Genomic DNA, 14,078 nt, shown 5'->3' with positions numbered 1-14,078 from the left:
AGAATATCAAAGAACTACATATGTTTTATCTAAAAGTAAGGATATTTTAAAGACAAAACTTCACTGACACAGGTTTTGAAGACATCTGATGAGAATTTAAGCAGACTGCTTGAATTTATATTCTCAAGTTACTGTAATGCATATCATTCCATTGTAAGGATTTTTTTAGCCATTTTTGACATTAACTAAAAGCAATATATGACAGATATATTTTTTTCAGATTACTGAAGAAGTCTAAAGCTCTATAAGGTTTTATTTTGAGATTTTTATATATTTCTTTTCAGAGAGAATATAATAAAGCAGAGTTTCTTCAATTTTATCAGTGTAGTCCATATCTTAATAGTGTGATTGTATCAGGAATATCTTCTCTCCTTTACAATAATATTCAAAAGCCAAACATTTGAAATTGATAGAAGGAAAATGTACACCAAACCCAATGTGCCTGTGAAACTCTTTGCAACAAGAAATAATTAAGCCATTTTATTACCAATAATTCAAAAAAGGCTTGGGCCTTTACACAGATAGTAAGAAGATCCTGAATTATAATAGGAATTTCTAAATGTTTGGCATGTTAAGGTATTTCATAGTAACCAGAAAATGGGCTGCCAATTTCTATGAAAAAGAATGGAATTTGGGGGGTGGGTTTTCACCCTGAATCAGGATGAAAATCCAAAAACTCAAAAATTTTCATGGAAGTGGAAATCTGCAATACACCTCTACCCCGATATAACGCGACCCGATATAACACGAATTCAGATATAACGCGGTTAGATTTTTTGACTCCTGAGGACAGCATTATATCGGGGTAGAGGTGTATTTCATTTTGGAAACACCAAAACATTGGTGTGAAAGTTTTGGTATTTCTGAAACCGAATATGCTCCCTGGGAGCCACAGTGCCACGTCAACCAGCTGGACTGCAGAGGAGCCAGGGAGGTGTGTGTGCTGGCCGGAAACAGGCAGATTTCTGACAGAAACATGCCTGGTTTATGTCAAAATTACATTGAAACTGACACATTCCCATGAATCAATATTTTCCAACAGAAAAATGTTCTGTCAATGAATTCCAGCCAGCTCTAATAACCTATTTCATAGTTTCTTCCACCTTCCTCTGAAGCATCTGATGCTGGTCTGCTGGGGGAGACGAGACTGAACTAGATGGACTCTTGCTCTGATATCATACAGCAATTTGTATGTTCATATACACAGTTGCTTACCATTCCTGTGGCACCTGTAGCAACTGATTCATAAAGTACCGTTACAAAAGTAATGTATTCTTAGCTGTCATCCCTTCTTAGAACTTACACAGAAGTAAACTCTATAGAAGTAGGACCTAGTTTTCTATTTTTTATGAGACTTTCCATACCAAATTTACTATCTCAGAACCTTTTGAACCAAGTAGCTGTATATGATCACTTTATCTGCAATACACTGTGGTAGAGCATCTTATTGTTATCCAGAGATGAGAAAGTGAGCCTAGTTTTTCACCGAGAGTAGTCTGAATCTAGTGACTTCAAACATGGAAGAAATTCTTCAATGTGTAAGGTCTCTGTGAGTTAGATACCTTTCCAAATACTTTCTAAAGCCAAGTCCACACACACCGTACAGTCACAATGTATTTGCTTTCTGGAGTTTTGTGGGCTTTCTGGAGTTGCTTTCTGGAATTCTGTTAGAGGGCTTTATTCCTTCATCTGCTTACTTCCCTGGTCCTTCTCGCATGAACAGAGAGAAACAATACCCGAAGTCCGAAAGTGCAAACAATTCAGTGTTTATTGGGGTGAACTTCCAGCAAGCATGATTCCAGTTTCCTTCCTCAGTGTCCCCCTTCCCAGCTCTGACACCAGAGAGCCTTGCCTGTGTCCCTGTTCCCATTCCCCCCTCTTTAGCAAAACATGATTCCAATTCTCCCATTCCCATTCCCCCCCTTACTTCCTGATTGACTGCAGACTATATAGTAAAACTTGAGTTCTGCTTAGCTATACCTTAACCAATCATTTTACTGAAATTTAACTAACCAATCCTAACATATTGTAACATGATTATCTAACCAATTATATCCCACCACCTTAATTGGTTTACACCCATCAAAATTAATTATACAGCAGACAGAAACAATCACAGAATCAGACAGAAATTATACAGACAAACAATAGGGAAGTGGAGACGTGAGTGATAGAACAACACAGAAATGAGGATTTTACACCCCAGCTATTGATAAGTGAGTTCTTGCCAGACAGGATGCTATCAAACTAAGTTTTCTTTAAATCTTTTAGGCTCTTCCCTTTCTCTGGAGGTGATAGATCGGATCACCTTTCTAACAGCTCCAGATTGCCTTATTTCTATATGACTAGTCTGGAATGTGAGGATGTGACCATTCGCTTCACAGCTTATGCTGCCTCTGCTACTTAGCCAAAGGCCTTAGCCTAAGAACAGGGCCTCAGACTGTCACAGTAAGAGAAGGCCCTTACACAGACAGACAGTGATTTTGATTCTTTCTTTTATACCTCTATAACTAGCTAAGTGACAAGAATACACCTAAATTCTTAAAGTATAGGCCTTTGCAGGCAGGCCTGAATATCTATATGCTAACAGTTACTAAAAAAAAAATTAATCAAGTTCAACTCAAAGTGTTTTCCCGGTGCATAGCTGATCCAAAGGATACTACTTCATCACTGTTCAGTGCACAGTCTAGGTCCCCTTTATATCTCCCTTCTGTCGAGATGAATTAACAAGATCCTACCTGCCTCAGTTGGCAGAAACCTCTTAATTCTTTCTCAGCAGAATAAACACCTGCTATCAATGGTATATTCTAAGGAGAAAGCTGCCAGCCTTCTATAGTTCATTTGTGAAAGAGCTTAAAGAAACACATCTTGAGGCTTCATATCTCTCTGAATAGTTTCATAGGTTTGCAAGAGTATCTAGATTCATTGCTGTTCGGGTTACTTTTCTCACAAGTTGCACAGCAGTTAAATTTCCAATTCAATCACAAGTTTAAAATTGCAGGTTCACAGTTCTAGTCAATGCCCATAATTCATTAACTTGCATTATTAAAATGTTGGCATTTAATGCACTTCTGGACAGTCTGACTGACTTTCACTGATGAAATAGCTTGTGGCCCAATAGTTCCCGTTCATTCCAATGGGATTTAAGGGCACTTAGCGCCTCGTGGAAGTTGGGTCAGCCCCTTGCAACATCCGAGCCTTAACTCTCAGCATTGTACAGGTCGTGCTCTTTTTTCTTCTTCTTCAATCTAAAGCATATAAACCAGATTGCAGTGCCCTTAAAGGTCTCCAATGATGGAGATACCCTGAGTCTGCAGCTCAGGAAATTGGTGTTTACAATATATCGCTTACTGTTCAGCAGAATGAGAAGAAAAAAGACCTGAAACTGATATCCTAATGACTTGAGGTTATTAAAGATCCCTGGACCTTTACTTCTGCATAGAGTACTTATAAGTGGTATTCTGGCTAAATGTTAAGGTCGGGTACTGAATTCTGCCTCCTGAACAACCCCCATAGTTTTCTACCCAAAGAATTGTTATGCACTGTTACTCTGTCTGTGTGACAGACCCAGACCCAGTGGGGTACAGGAATCTGGTAGAAGGCAAATATACTGGCCACTGGATGAGTAGTTTTCTGTTCCCTGAGTGACCAGAGCAGGGGCTGCACTAGAGCAATCAGGAACGGGCTAGAACCAATTAAGACAGGCAAGCTAATTAAGACACCTGGAGCCAATTAAGAACATACTAGAATCAATTATGGCAGGCAGACTAATCAGGACACCTGGTTTAAAAGGGACCTCCCATTAGTAGAGGGTGAGCAAGGAGTGAGAAGGTGTGCTGCTGGAGGACTGAGGCATACAAGCGTGATCAGGCTTCAGGAGGAAGATCCTGCAATGAGGATCAAGAAGGTGCTGGGGGGAGGCTATGGGGAAGTAGCCCAGAGAGTTGTAGCTGTAGTTGTCCTGCAGCTGATACAGGAGACATAGACAGCTGTTATCCACAGGGCCCTGGTCTGGAACCTGATCTAGAGGGCGGGCCCAGGTTCCCCCCATACTCCCAACTCCTGTTGGGACACAGGAGGAGTTGACCTGGTCTGTGAGCAACACCAGAAGGGAAGGTTGAATTTGGAAAGGGACCTGGCCTGTACCTGACCCACTAGGTGGTACAATAGAGACTGCAGAGATTGTTCTCCATTTCCCCCATCCTGGCCAATGATGAGGTTAGCTGAGTGAATGGCAGGTTTGAGCCTCTAGCAGAAGTGGCCAAACTGAGGGCTGCCGTGAACCTCTGAGGCAAGCAAATCCTCCAAAAAGCACAGGACCCACCAAGGCAGAGGAGGATCTTTGTCACACCTGTTACAAAGCTGCCATATTTTACAGTAGAGGTGGCTATATCTCAGTAATGGATGATGTGATCTGTGTACAGTTTTCATTTGGGGTGCAGGTTGCTTTGGCATTTTTCAGGAAGATAAGTACTACGGCCATCTAAGTATTACATTTGTTCTAGTACTTAACATTAGCCTGCCATTGTTAAACCTGTATTTCTTTAATTGGTTTCTTTTCTAAGAAAAGATACATTTGTAAATCAAGGAAAAGGTCTTTGGGAGAACAATCACATGATTGTTTACAAGCTTGTCCCTCCCAATGTGTTTCCTATTTTAGGGTGAGATTCTAGACTAGAGAACAGGTCCAGTTACAAGTCTACGGTATCTGAAGAAAGAGCTTCAGGCTTCTGAAGTAGAGTAAATTGGCCCTTCACAAGGGCTGGCACTAGTGATGGATGATCCAGATGCCCCACCCTGACACCAACATTTGGAGTCACCAAATCATTGCATTCTGAGTTGTCAAATCCTTGGAGGGTGGAGTGGAGGATTGGGGGATATTTTTGTGTTTTGCAATTCCAAGACCTAGTAAGAAGGGTACCTATGCACTACAAACTCCTCAACATTTTGCAGAGCATTGAGTCTAGCAAGGTGCCACTCCCCATTAATGAAGTCATCTTAAAACTCGCCAAGGTGGTCTGGCATACCGCAGCCTCATGCACCCCCCCGTCCCGCTCCAAAGAGGACAGAAAAGAAATAGTTGGTGCCAGGGAACAGAATTTTTATTCACACCTCTCGCCAAACTCTTTTGTAGTCCAAGCAGTTACTGAAAGAAGCAGGCAACATCAATCCAGATCTACCCCGTCCAATAAGAAATATAACTGGCAAACTCATAGCTGGAGACCAGATCAGTTCACCTGTATCTTAGTTTTGCTCAAAATACGCATTAGTCTTATAAGAATGTATTTAGTGTTTAGACTCTATGAAATGCTTCTAAGTTGCCACGTGCATCGGTCTCACTTGCAATGTCTGTATTCCATGCTATGAGAAAATGCCTCAGTTTTGCTTTATAACTTTGAAAATGTTTGCTCTGAACTTGTGAACCCAGACATGGGAATTTCCCCCCCTGCCCATTCAGAAAGAACCAAATCAGAAGGGCCATCAAGGAACATCGCAATACAAAGACTTGGTTAATGGATATTGAGTAGGAGTAGAGAGGTTATTTTACTGCTGTATTTAGCACTGCTGTCCCAGTGAATTGGAACATCACAATTCAAGAAGGATGTTGATAAATGGCAGAGGGTTTGGAGAAAAGAGACATGAGAATGGTGAAAGGGTTAGAAAACCTGCCTCATAGCGATAGACTCAAAGTGCTCAATGTGTTTAGTTTAACAAAGAGATGGCTAAGGGGTGACTTGATCACAGTTTATGAGTACCTATGTGGGGAACAAATATTTGATAATGAGCTCTTCAGTCTAGCAGGGAAAGGTATAACATGATCCAATAGCTGGAAGTGGAAGCTAAGCAAATTCAGACTGGAAATAAGGTGTAATTTTTTAACAGTGAGAGTAATTAATGATTGGAACAATTTACTGAGGGTCAGGGTGGATTCCCATCTCTGACAATTTTTAAATCAAGATTGGATGTTTTTTAAAAATTTGTTCTGTGAATTATTTTGGTGAATTTTATTGGTCTGTGTTATACAGGAGGTCAGACTAGATGAGAACAATGGTCCATTGTGGCCTTGGAATCTGTGAATCTATTAATCTTTTGCTGTCTCCACTGATCTAGCAATTTCTAATGTACATTTTAGGGCCACATCAGCCTCTGGTGATGGCAGTTTTTGGATTGCTTCGTTTTGTTTACCGTACACAACCTGATCCCAAATCATCATTTAAACTCTCTCAAAACTGGCAGTGTTCTTTTATATTTCCTTAATCCAGCCACACAGTCGAAAGTTATTTTTTTATTGTTTCGTATTTTTTCCTGTTTATAAAAGCGGTGCTATCACCAGTGGCTTTGGGGATTTTTGTGGAATTGCTGCAGTGTCAGTGAATGCTTTGTCTGTGGGTTTAATAGAAGCTGTTAAACTACAGCAGATTATAAATTTTAGCCCCCATTGCATTCCATAAAACCACCACCTTTTCCCATTAATTATACTATCAGCTATTAACATAGTAACTAACATATCCTTAGTGAGAGACAGAATTACGTTCTCTATTTTACATTTATTATATTCTGTTGCAGTCTCTTCCTAGAGGTGGGACAGTCCTTTACTGAACTACAAAATCCATTTCCCCCCATATATTTTAGCTGCTGTTTACTGGCTTTATAGCTATTGCTAAGTAAATGAAATACCATTCCAGTATAATGTAATATCTGTTTCGGGATCCCTTTTAGAGGATGTAGCACTTTTTGTGTATGTCCTATACAAAACTGTATAAGCAAATTATGATGGAGGTAACATACAAGCACCACTGTATGTCTGAGGCCTGGAATAAAACCAGGGCAGAGTGTTGGATTTATTTAATCCATCAGTGTTAGAAGACTAGAAGTCAAAGAAATTGGGTTCTGAGCACTACTCAGGAAGCACATCAGGAGGGAGTCCAACAGAACTTTGGTGTAGAAAAGACTCCACTCACCCACAGCTTTGCTGTCTGAGTTCTCCCTTGCATCACACATGCCCGTTAATTCCTGACCTTTTCCTTCTTACTTACAACTTGCATTGTAGCCATTATTTACAACCATTTAGGGATTAGACTTTTGTATGTCATTAATAGTTACCATACAGTTTAAAGACAACCAGTTTGAGGATATGCTAACATATTTTTGCTAGTAGTTGCCTTAACTATTAGTGGGAAAAAAACTACTGGATAGAATCACATCCTTGGGAATTTGAAGAAACAATCTTTTAAGTATCCCTATTAGCTTTGACTTTAAACATGTTACAAAACCTTTCTGGTTTAAAACTGGGTATTGACGGTAATCTCACTTAGGTTTCTATTTTTAATTGTCTTGTATCGGCTCTGTCTCATAAGAGGTTTACATTAGCTCTTTAGGGGCAGGGCTTGAGTTTGAATTCTAGTTGGGTGCAAGCCACTGAAGTTGAGAAACATAAGTTTATGAATAAACATTGAAAAAAAAGATACTCATTGTGTGACACTATGGGAGCCAGTGCATCAGCAGCAGATGATATCAATGCTCCAGAGATCCATCAATGGTACACCAAATTTATGAGGGAGTGCCCATCTGGGCAACTTAGTCTCTATGAATTCAAGACACTTCTGGATCTGCATGGTCTGAATCCACAGGCAGACACATATGTTGATCAAGTGTTTGATACCTTTGACTTGAATAAGGTAAGCTTTGTTTAGTTATAAGAGTACACATTTTATTTTACTATTCAACCTGTGATCTGCTTTGAATTGCTCACAGACCTAACACTGCAGAGAGTTGTGGTAATATAATTTGAGCTGCTTGCAAATAAGTGTGGCTATTTAGATATAGCTAAACTTTTTTTTGAGTACTTTAAGGGGCACATTTGGAAAACTAAGACTGTGCTCATGATTTTTAATAATGATATTAAGAAATCGTCTTGAAAATTGGATTAAGTTTGCTATTTGTTTATATGCTTTATTCTTCCGCTCATTACTCTAGTATTTGCGCACTTCTAAAACATACATGAATGTACTTTCACAACACCCATAGGGCATGTCTATACAAAAAAAGCTGTGCACAGGCTAGCCTACCAAGCTAGCTTGAAGCCAGCACAGCATGGGTTAGCAAGGTGAGTATTTACCTCTAGTCTGTGCCAGGCTTGTATGACCCATGTTGTGCAGTCTTCATTGTTATTGTTACCTATAGTAGCTGGAGTCAAGCTGGATCCGCTAGCCTGTGCACAGCTTTTGCTGTGTAAATATATCCTTAGTGAGAGCAGAATTATGTTCTCTATTTTACGGATGGGGAACTGAAGCAAAGAGAGAGCTGTGACTTGCCCAGAGTCACACAAGTGGCAGATATTTAGCTAGCTAGCTATCTTTTTTTATTCCCTGTCAATACAATAACAGTTTATATAGTATATTCAAATTTGTCTGATTTACTCTGAAATAAATCATATTACAGAAACAGTCACCTCTTCTATCTGGCGGCTATTATACAGTCTAATAATTGTCTTTTACTTATATGCAGTCTAAATGTCCCTTCATTCCATTTTATACCATTACTTACAACATTTTATTTCCATTAAGTCAAATTACATTATTTATTCTTAATTTCAAAGGCCAAATAACCACTACTACTTAAAATACACCTTAAGCAAAAATAATAGAGCCAAAAATACATGTCCCCAATAATTTGTACTTCGATAGGTTTGGAATAAAATGGCACTGTGCCAAGCAGCAGTGAAAAATAAGAGTGTAATTGGTTATGTAATGTGTAAGTGTAGCCTTTGGGTGGACTAGAGATTACTTTATTGCCCTTCCCCAGTGTCTAAAAACCCCAGCCCCCATGGAAAAGCACCTGGAGACCCAGAGTTCAGTCTCTAAGGATTTTCAGGAAGGATTACACAGGATCAACCTTCCCACATTCAAGTCCCAAAAAAAACAAAAGGAATTAACTTAATTTTCAAGTGCCAATTTTATAAAATCGTATGATAAAGAAACATAATAATTAATAACTACTACTTGCCCTCAAGGAGTCTGACTCTAGCAGACTCTCTCTTGGCACTGTGCCCTTCCCACTGGTTTTCTCTCTCACTTGTGCTGCCTTTTTTGACCCAGCAGCTAGTCAGAGTTCAGGGTTCTGGGGATGTTCTAGTTAGGGACAGAAATTGATGGAGTCTGGTATTTTCTGCAACCTTATTTATATACAAATAATGTACAACATCCTGCTTATCTGAATGCAGGAGGAACCAGAAATAAAAGAATAACTTCTTAGCTGACTGCCCCAAACCGGCCAAAACTAGATCCCAAAAAGCCCCCTTTCTAGATTTTTCAAGGGTCATATGCTATGCTCACAGGCTACTTCTTGGATTTCTTGCTTTTTCCCCTCTGTGTCTGTTTTCCCTACACACCACAAACACACACACACATACACACTCTTTCTCTCTAAAACAACACCTGGTAAAGGGAAAGTTATATTAACAGGTCAGAAATCAAATCAGATCCATTTTATAGTGTTTCTATATATTTAGCTTTTACTTGCTAACCTTATTGCTTCTAGCCAAATGGGAAGCTCCAGACAGACATGGGTAAAATACTTTTGCCATGTACGTTTTAGTCAAAGCTAAGGGTTTACTGTACATCATCTTGTCACCACACTCCTACGATGCTTTGCCATTGCTTCCTGCTCAGGAATGGTATTTCCAGTCTGTGATCATTGATTGAAAGCTCCAATCATTCCTCTTGGCAACCATTTCAGAGACGCTAGAAACTCAGGATTTCAAGATTCTGTGGCATCTTACTGCAGAAGACAGACAGCTTCCTTTAAAGCAACAGGCTTAAACAAAAACATCTGCTGCTTAAATACAGATTGTTTTAGACATCCAGCAGTTCTTGCCATCCATTTTAATTATGTGGAATATTTTGTTAGATGCTCCTCCTTTGTGTACACGCCTGTTAGAATACATAATTGAGAGGGTCCAGGACACATCCATCTTCTCTCACATTTTCTTCATGGTAGAAAGCAGCACATTTTTCTTCTAGGAGACAGGCCCTCAAACCTAGCTAGGCCACTGGAGATTCTTCTGGGGAATAGTGAAGCCTATGATTCAAGCAAGATTGTCTTGAGGGCAATCATAATAGAAGCCAAATGTAAATGTCAAAACTCAACTTACTCTCCTTATTGATAAAATCATGTTTAACAATTGCTAAAATTGTTTGGAAATGTGGGGAGGGAGGGAGGGTTATGCCTAAACCCCACAAGTTTCCTAAGAGATTTCTCGTGAAGTCTGAATCAAAAGTGTCCCTTCTTCAAAATCATAAAAAATAGTGTTTATTTTTCTATGGCGCTGGGTAGCACAAGACTTCAAAAATTTGCAACGTTTTCAGTGAAATTTGTTATCAATTAATCTGTTTGGCGGGTGGGTATAATTTTTATGCAGAAACAAAACTGAAACTTCATGCCTTTGGGCTTGCAAAATCATTTCAGCACTTATGACATTTCAAATCGAACCCTCTCACCTCAAAAGGTGCATGTCAGTCCCTTACTGCTTTCAGTCAAATTAGCCATATATTCATCTATAGGTGTCTGGCTGCAAGCAGAATTTGAGAGCTCCAAGAATCACTGTTGAATGTGTGGTCACAAGGAGACTGAGCTCACATCCTAAACTTACGTAAACCACCCTAGCCAGTTAAAGTCAATCAAGCAATAGCACGTCACATCAGGCGAGGATCTGCCCTTGTGTGCCCTGCTTAGAGGAGTCTATACAATCATTGGGCAGAACTTGATCTGCTTCCACTGGGCCTGGCCAGAGCGAGCTATATTCTAATGCTTGATTTGGACAATGCTTCTGTAAGCCACAAGTTATATTTAATACAGTCTTTTGGAGGCAAAGGGAACTGTCTGTGCTATAAGTTGGTTTGTGTGTGTATGCGGGTGGGGGGCATGATTAACATAGTATCCCCATACTGGCAAACTTCCATCAGAAAGGCTTCTTATCTATCTTTAAACTGCTGGGTCAAAAAAGGCAGCACAAGTGAGGGAGAAAAGCAGTGGGAAGGGTACAGGACAAAGAGTGTCTACTAGAGTCAAACTCCATGAGGGCACGTTATTGTTGAATTGTGTATAATAAAATATAGACTGTCCTTGTAATGGAAAAGCTTTCACACCAAGTATAATACAAGAGAAGCACCAAAAAGAGGAGTAATATTTAGAAATTTGGTCACTCTTTCTAGCATACTCACAAGATGAGGGTTCCCCAGCCAGCAAACCAGGATCTTTAGACAGGTTCTTTGAATATTAATTAGTAATGTACATCTACAAGTAATATCAATATGTAACAAGTAATATATGATGTAATATGTTAATGTTTTATTGAAACTTTGCCTTAATAAAATGTTACCTATCTATCTATCTAAAAACAATCCTGTGGGTCACTCCCCTACTGGTTCTCCTATTTTCTCTGCTGCCTGGACATGCTGAATGGTCACCTCGTCCTCCACCGTGCACTCCATGGATGTACTTCCAGGCAAAAGCTCCTTTGTTTATACAAATGTAACTAGTTTTGAAGTTGTGTTCCTTCAGCAACTCTGTGTGCATGACACAGACCATGTTTCAGAGATCTCATATATGTTGTGGGCACAAACACATTCAAGAAGCGAGATTACACTGACCCTAATGGAGTAGGCCTTTCTAGAGATTTTAATGCCTAGTGCATTGACTATAAATGACAACATGTTTTTTGAATCATTCTTAAACTGGAATATCAATATGGAAATATTTCCTAAATGTTAAATTGCTACTAATTAAATGTTCTCATACTAACCTATAGATAAGGATGTCTTATTTGTCAGTTTATAAAAGAAACCGAATCATAATGGTACAGGCAATTAGGGTTTGATTTAGTGTAAGGAGAAAATCCTTACAACCCAAATGTAGATGAAATCCTGTTAAAATTGGCTACAATACTTTAATGAGATTTACTTTGATATGAAAAGTTGTATTCAAAGACTTATTTGATCATTTAATCAATGTGTTGCCATGCACTTCCACTAGCTTATAGATAAGCTACTTGTTCTATTCATCTGTTAAATGTAGTAAGTAAATAATGCAAGAATCAGTTGGTTAGGTTCCTGTGACCTGTGAAGAATGAGATTTTCATACTCATTTAGCATAGGGAAAAATATACTGAAAATAGGATCTTGCTATCTAAGTTCTTATGCTACTTATTATGGCCTTAAAGGAAACTATCCAAAGGAATAAATGACTGTTGTATTATAAGAAAATTGGATTTTAAAATGTAGGTTATAATTAGTCCTCCAGTGCTACAAGCCAAAATCCTGTTGATCTTTTTTTACTTTTCTATTCTATTTTTTACTATTCTATTCCAGTGATTTTCTGCTAACATTTCAGAAAGCACTGGCTATAGACCTCATTTGGAGAATTGTGTCTTTTTTGTCATCCCACCCGAGAAAGGTTGAAGTCCAGAGGAATGGAATCTCCACAGCAAGGAGGTGGAGGGGGTTATATATGAGGAGACAGTGCTAAGAGTAGCTTTGAAAGCTGATGACCAAGAGGTGACATGAACAAAGTACTTACAGCTTAATGTAATACATAAGTAGTTTATCTGATATCACTGAAGAGATGAGAATAAGAAAAGATAGATTCAAGAGGGACTATTTAAAAAAGTATTTAAGGAAACATTTTAAAGAGAGACTGGTGAATACACTGCAGGACTTCCAGGAGGTGAGGGCACAGCAGAAAAGTTTTAAGCAAAAATTGGTTGATAACATGGAATTTCATTTAAAAGAATATTAGTTTTATGCTTGGAAGGATAGTTATGTAGCCATGTAAACAAAATCATGTATTTTGACACAGTCCCACATGATTGTCTTTCTGTCTCTGGTATCCAGTGCTGAATTGGGTTGGGTTTAGCCAAGTTGTGCCTCTTTTTCCTGGAAACAGTCGTCTTTTGCTCTGGAATCTAAGCTTTCCTTTTTTAAAAAAAGTTTCTAGTTCTTGTACTTGCAAACAGAATCTTCAAAATGTGAAAAATCTAATGTTAACAAATGATGTCTATTTGAATCTGTAGACAGCTTGCTATAATTCAAGAGAGGTGTGAACTGCTCCTTTACATCATTTGGAAAATTAACAATGTTCACATTGATATCACTAGGCTTCAGGCTTAACTTCTGGTCAAAGCACATAGGAAAGGAGAAGGGTGATCATGTTATGAATATTCACTCCATCTACTGTGAGCAGTGTTTTCTTTTGGTATCGCAAGCGTGCAGAGTTTTGTGTAAAGGGAAACGTGGTGGAATATGTAACTTAGCAGTACCACTTCTTTCTTTCCCAGTCTGAGCCCTGCTTCTATCATTACTATCACCAGCAATCAAGTTTCTGGTATTAAAACTTTGACTTTTTCTTGTTTCATGGAAAAAACAGATCTTGCTCTCCCATAGCCTTGTTGTTTGCATGGTAAAGCAGTAATAAAAGCTTTTGTATCAATAAATTAAGCAGATTCTACACAAAGATCTAGAGGGAGCAGATAAATATATAGGAACAACACTGACCATCATCTTTCTTACTACAGCTGGAAATGACACCACCATTGTCTCTCATGTTTAAAATAGAGAGAGAGAAAGAGAGTGTGTGTGTCTGTGTATCTATACACACAGTCTCTGCTAGTCTGAGACACAAACCAACAAAACTCATTTGCCCCCTCAATCAGTTTATTGTGCCCAAGTGATGCTGCAAAAACTTATCTTGTGTATATAAAGTAACTCACATTTTTGGTATGCAACACTTGGATATTACAAGGCATCTTATTAATAAATTATGAATTGTCAACTTTGAAGATTGGGTTACATTGTTTGGGCCCCATATTCAAAGGACCCTTAACATTTAGTTCATCTTTATAGAAAATCCTGTGGAATGCAATAGAAATTAAACTGGTCTATGTTCTACAAATATTGAATCGGATTCTATAGAAACTACTCTAATAACCTATAAACTCTATTAGAGAATTACATCCTTTCCATAGATTTTAATTCCCTAAAGAATTGTATTATCAGATTTTTCTACTGCACTCTGCAGGATGG

General features: G+C 38.7%; 1 protein-coding gene across 1 annotated transcript in view; it reads left to right on the top strand.

The window, feature by feature from the left end:
• The first annotated feature begins 7,484 nt into the window (after nt 1-7,484).
• GUCA1C (guanylate cyclase activator 1C) overlaps nt 7,485-14,078 on the top strand; it is a 31,570-nt gene continuing 24,976 nt past the window's right edge. Inside the window, exon 1 of the mRNA XM_054016423.1 lies at nt 7,485-7,679. Coding sequence (XP_053872398.1) covers nt 7,485-7,679 — 195 coding nt within the window. The remainder of the gene's footprint in view (nt 7,680-14,078) is intronic.

Source organism: Malaclemys terrapin, chromosome 1 (assembly GCF_027887155.1).
Source record: "Malaclemys terrapin pileata isolate rMalTer1 chromosome 1, rMalTer1.hap1, whole genome shotgun sequence".
NCBI classification, from domain to species: Eukaryota; Metazoa; Chordata; order Testudines; family Emydidae; genus Malaclemys; species Malaclemys terrapin.
Note: the sequence above shows the minus strand (reverse complement) of the source record. Positions and strands in the feature narration are given on the sequence as shown.